Genomic DNA, 5619 nt, shown 5'->3' on the forward strand with positions numbered 1-5619 from the left:
AATGCAGATGAGCTGAAGGCCACGTGTCATCCAGAAAAACCTGGGCTTTCATACCACCTCAGCAGTGCCACAAACTGATCACCTCCATGCCACGCCGAATTGAGGCAGTAATTAAAGCAAAAGGATCCCCTACCAAGTATTGAGCACGTGTACAGTAAATGAACATACTTTCCAGAAGGCCAACAATTCACTAAAAATGTTTTTTTTTTTTTTGGTCTTATGAAGTATTCTAATTTGTCGAGATGTGAATTGGTGGGTTTTGAAGAACCAACTGTTAAAAGTGAGCCAAAATCATCACAATTAAAATAACCAAAGACTTAAACTACTTCAGTCTGTGTGCACTGAATTTATTTAATACCAGAGTTTCACAATTTGAGTTGAATTACTGAAATAAATGAACTTTTCCACGACATTCTAATTTACTGAGAAGCACCTGTATTGTCCTTTTATGATTCATCTGATTTTTATGTCAGCTGATTTTAGGGTGAGAGAAGAAACTATAATGAGGTGCTTGATTTGTGTTCTGGAGATCTGCACAGAGGAATAAAACCATCACATTTGTCCATCAAGTGGGTAAAAGCTTTATTTATATCAGCCAGAGAACAGAAATAACACTGAAAAAATATGATTACAAATATTTTATTTGAATAAAACCATTAATTATTGATCATTATTATTAATTATTAATATATATTAACTAAATGAGTGATTTCCATCAACAACAAACAGAGGTTGAGAAAAGCACAGAAACACATTGTCACTCAGCAGGACTCACACACACACACTGATCTTACTGTCTATATGAGGATTTATTACACACATTTATTCTGACGTTATTTCAGTGACAGAAGTTCAGCAGCAGTATTAATGTCATGAAGAGACTCTATAACATCTAACTGTTACTGATTCATCATGCAGCTCAAAGCATTATGGGTAGAATCTCTCGTCAATCTATTCTGATTCATCAACACAGTTTCACTGATGATCCTAAACCAACACTAAACCCAGGATAGAGCGTCTGAGTGAATGTGGTCTGGACTGTGTGGATGAGGCTCATTGTGTCAGAGACGCTGTAGAAGGACAGAGTTCCTGCACTGTGATCCACAAACACTCCTATTCTATAATTATCATCAAACAATACTATTCTAGAGTTATCATCAAACAATATTATTCTACTGCTGATGGACTCTACAGGGAGATCAGTGTGTATGTTATTGTGTCTGAATGAGTAACCAGAGAGAGAGCAGCACAAACTCCAGGACTGATCATTATTTCCAAAAACACACTCATCACCTCCCTTCCTGCTGATGCTCTTATATGACACTGACATACACACACCATCATTCCCACTACACTCCAGCTCCCAGTAACAGCGTCCACACACACTCTCTCTACACAACACCTGCCACACACGATCAAATCTGTCTGGATGATCAGGATACGGCTGATCTGTGACAGTGAATGTAATCACTCTGTTGTTCTCAGACAGACGGAGCCATTCATTCACTGTGTTCAGATCCAGAGTGAGCCGATGGGAGTCTGATGGAGATAAAACACATCAGAATCAGCAATTATAAATCTGTTTGATCTTTTCATGTAGCTGAACTCTTCATGTTCAGTGTATCATCAGTGTCTCAGTACAGATGAATAGATATCTGTGCACATCATCATTTACATCATCAGTTATAAAACTCTTCTTTCACCTTCTACAGGAAGAACATGAACACACTCAGTGAGTTTTTCTCCTGGTTTTCTTACTGACTTACATTGTAGGAAGTCCTTCCTGGTTCTGGGAACAATGTTGGTGAATGTGACTGTGGAAATCAACAGACATGAACAGTGAGATTCCTCATGATCCTGTATCTATTCCTAAACACATTTCTAATATGATGTTCTCCATGATATGAGAGGATTATGGACTGGTTTCTGAGAGCAGATGAATCTCCAGGACTTTACCTCTGTCTGAGATCTTCTTGAGCTCCTCTTTGCAGAAATCCTCCAGTTTGTCTCTCAGCTGATGGACAGATTCTCTCAGAGCATCAGAAGAGAAGAGAGAACTGAAGAGATCATCATTTCCGTCTGTAGATTCAGGAGGTGCTGAGAGAGACTGGAAACTCTACAGAAAACACAAATCATCAGCTCCACACTTCATCCAATAACCTGCAGGAACATCAGATTTGATCTTTGTCTGTGGGACTGTTTGGACAGATGCACAGTGAATATATTGTCAGAGAATATTTTAAAGGATGGGTAAATTGAGCTGTACACGAATATAAGTGCAACATAATCTGAACTACTAGACACTGAAACTTCACAAGGACCTTTAAGACATGGTCAGGTTTTGTTTGGTTTCAGTACGCTGAAGCATTGTTCAGTCACTCCAGGATTTCATGAAACATTTTAAACAAAATCAAGGAAACACATATTATTAGCATCAGCTTGCATTTTTGTCTTTCTGTAATTTTCCGAACAAAATAATATTATTCAGAGAGAGAAGCTACATTAGCAAATAAAAATCCATAACTGAAAGTCCAAACAAATGAATCAAAATGTGTTGAAGTCTGGTGCTGCTGAATGAGTTGAAAAGTTCTGACATGAGACACATTTGAGCAAGATTTCCAGAGCTGAAAGCCATTCATTTCTTTCAAAAGAAGATGATCAGATGAGAGTCTGATGATTATATAATAACACACTCATGAAATGTTTCTCTGTGAGTCTCTGTCACAGCAGGATCTGCTCAAGTCCACTCTGACCCTGTTCTTCTAGATCTGTGTAACCTGCAGAAACTGGATGTGATCCTGTGTGTGTGAAAGCTGCTCCAGCTCAGCGTCTCTCCTCCTCAGATCATTGATCTCCTGCTCCAGTCGCTCCAGTCGTTCTTCAGCTCGACTCAATGCAGTCTTTTCCTGATCTCTGATCAGTCGTATCAGCTCAGAGCGGCTTCTCTCAATGGAGCGGATGAGCTCAGTAAAGATCCTCTCACTGTCCTCCACTGCTGTCTGTGCAGAGCGCTGTTAGGACACACAGTGATTCAGCTTCAGTGAGTCTGAACTGAGACGGAGACAAACTTCTCTTCTTCTCCAGACTCACCTTATGAGACTCCACAGTCTCTCTCAGCTGCTGAAGATCTTTCTCTCTCTGCTGGATTCTCTGCTGGAGCGTCTTCTGCGTCTCCTTCAGCTGCTTCTGCAGGACAAACAGATGAGAGTGAATCTCACAGAAAACTACTGACTCTAAATCATCATGAACAGATGAATCCAGGAAAAGTGGAGCTGATAACTAATGACTGTAGGTTCAAACTCCAGAAGTGATGATTGATCATTTATCAGCATCACACATGAATTAAGACCTGTTTCAAACTACAAGTGTAAGAATAAAAGTCAAACAGACAGACGTAGAGCTTCACACTGACAGTGTTTCTGTGTTCTACATAATTAAGATCTGTCTCTAGACAGAAAATAAATGAACAAAATGAAGCTATAAATGACTGAAATCATCTGTATTCAGTCAGATTTACTGAACAGAAGGTCATCTGTCAATGCATTTATATTGTATTTTTGCTGATGAAAGTATATATGTTGTCAAAGAACGGGGGAATAGTTCACTCCTGTCACAACGCTGTGCTGTTAGTACACATGAAGACGATGATGAAGGTTACAGTCTTTAATAAATCCACAGGCAAGATTTACAAACAGAGAGAACAGCTACAACACATCTACACATGGAAGAGACCCGACAGTTATGACCGGAAACAAACAAACTAAAGTACTAAATCAAACAAAATCACTAGCCATGAGAATGAAAATGGTGCAGACTGAAAACAAAGTACAAACTCTGTGAATATGTGACAGCTCCATTATTTTTTGTTGCTTAATCAAAGCCTATTTTATGAAAGATTGTGTTGATGAAGGTTTATGGTGCTTTTTCAGTAAACAGTGAAACTCTTTTTGAGGCTGCTGTTATTTCTGCTGTCGTGTGAATACTGTAAGCTGTTCATAATGTGCCAATAATAAACATGAGTGTCAGCAATATTTCATCAGTGTCTAGTGTTAAATACCTGTTTCTCTGTCCTCTGTGCTGCAGCTGATACAGTTTCATGGTTTTTATGTTCATCCATACACAGCACACATATACACTTCTGATCTGTGCGACAGAAAACCTCAAGGAGCTTCTCATGTTTCTTGCAGATCATCTCCTGCAGTCGTCCAGTGGCTTCAATCAAACTGTGTCTCTTTCCTCTAAAGAAGCTCTCATGTTGTTCGAGGTGATTCTGACAGTAAGAGTTCAGACACAGCAGACAGGACTTGATGGCTCTGTATTTTCTTCCAGTACAGACGTCACACTGCACATCTCCAGCTCCAGCGTCACAGTCAGCAGAGAGTCTGGTCTTCTTCATTTTCTCCACCACTTCAGCCAGCATGGTGTTTCTAGCTAAAGCAGGTCTTGGACTGAAGGTCTGTCTGCACTGAGGACAGCTGTAGACTCTCTTCTGATCCTCCTGATCCCAGCAGTCTGTAATACAGCTCTTACAGTAACTGTGTCCACAGGGAATGGCCACTGGATCCTTCAGGAGATCCAGACACACTGGACACATGAACTCATCCTGAGAAAATCTGGCTTCTGCCATTTTACTGCATGAATACAGAGACACAAACACACAACAGCTCAACTACACTTCAGTTTCTCTTTCCTTAAAATCATGTGATTCCTGTTTACGCACTCTGTGTTTTTGAGTGACATGTGTAAAACAGGTGTGTCTGTGAGTCTGTAACGCAGGTTCCTCATTCCTGCTGAGTTGTTATTAAAGTGAACACAAAGATTGTTGAATCAGGTGTGTTTAATCAGAGACTAAACTGAACTCTGTGGGAAAGTGACTCTCCTGGACGAGGAATGGGGAACACTGATGATGAAATGTCTACTAGATGTCAGTCTCTGACCAACACTCAAAGAATTCAAGAGAAGCACGACAACAGCCTTAAAACCTACACTAATACTACATCTCAATTACTACACTTGTACTGCAGGACAGAAAACTGTGTCCAGATTTACAGCTTCTTCTTGAATCTTCAGCCGGCTGGCAGGAGCCTCCCCTGACGGGTCACCTGACCTTCAGTGTCATGAGCTTACACAAGGGGTGCTTGTGCTTGTCTCTAATTTGACCGCGATGAGGCGAGGATCGAGGAGAGAGGAGGAGGCTTCCTGAGAAACTATGAGCAAGGATACACAGGTGTATCCTTTGCAGAAGTGTTTTTCATTAAAAAACCAGACGCACATATAAATTCTCCTCCCCCTTGTTGTAATCATTTTAATTTATATTTTCTCTTTTCAGTTTAAATAAACCAAACATGTCATATATTTCAAACAGGGCATCTTGCTTTATAAAAGAGCAGGCCATATGAGTCACTTCCTGTTTGTTGAGTCATGTCTTCCGGCGCTGGGACACCACGGACCCTGAGTGCATCCATCAGGGCCGTATACTTTAGAACTGCTAATACTCTATTCACACACATTACCATTGCTTTACTCACTGTTACTTGCTTTAATGGCGGATGTATGTCTACCTTTAAGTGCAGGTGACAACACGTTCGAGGCCGTGGAGAAGCAGATTCGGGTCCTGGA

General features: G+C 40.5%; 1 protein-coding gene across 1 annotated transcript; it reads right to left on the reverse strand.

Moving 5' to 3' along the window:
- Positions 1 to 565: 565 nt before the first annotated feature.
- Positions 566 to 4714, reverse strand: LOC109094260 (tripartite motif-containing protein 16-like). Its single transcript, XM_042769137.1, has 6 exons — positions 4058 to 4714; positions 3091 to 3186; positions 2778 to 3011; positions 1921 to 2116; positions 1767 to 1814; positions 566 to 1539 (listed from the first exon to the last, which is right to left on the reverse strand). Exons 1-6 carry the CDS (start codon positions 4625 to 4627, stop codon positions 965 to 967), a joined length of 1719 nt encoding a protein of 572 aa, XP_042625071.1. The 5' UTR covers positions 4628 to 4714; the 3' UTR covers positions 566 to 964.
- Positions 4715 to 5619: the final 905 nt, after the last annotated feature.

The sequence above is a fragment of the Cyprinus carpio genome, chromosome A2 (assembly GCF_018340385.1).
Source record: "Cyprinus carpio isolate SPL01 chromosome A2, ASM1834038v1, whole genome shotgun sequence".
NCBI classification, from domain to species: Eukaryota; Metazoa; Chordata; class Actinopteri; order Cypriniformes; family Cyprinidae; genus Cyprinus; species Cyprinus carpio.

Bases quoted from the DNA above. Each gene is read 5' to 3' on its own strand.
- LOC109094260 (XM_042769137.1), bottom strand. From the start codon at position 4,627: ATGGCAGAAGCCAGATTTTCTCAGGATGAGTTCATGTGTCCAGTGTGT. The intron at 3,187-4,057 runs GTATTTAACACT...TTTGTCCTGCAG, and splicing joins CACAGAGGACAGAGAAACAG to AAGCAGCTGAAGGAGACGCA. The intron at 2,117-2,777 runs GTTACACAGATC...TGTTTTCTGTAG, and splicing joins ATCACATCCAGTTTCTGCAG to AGTTTCCAGTCTCTCTCAGC.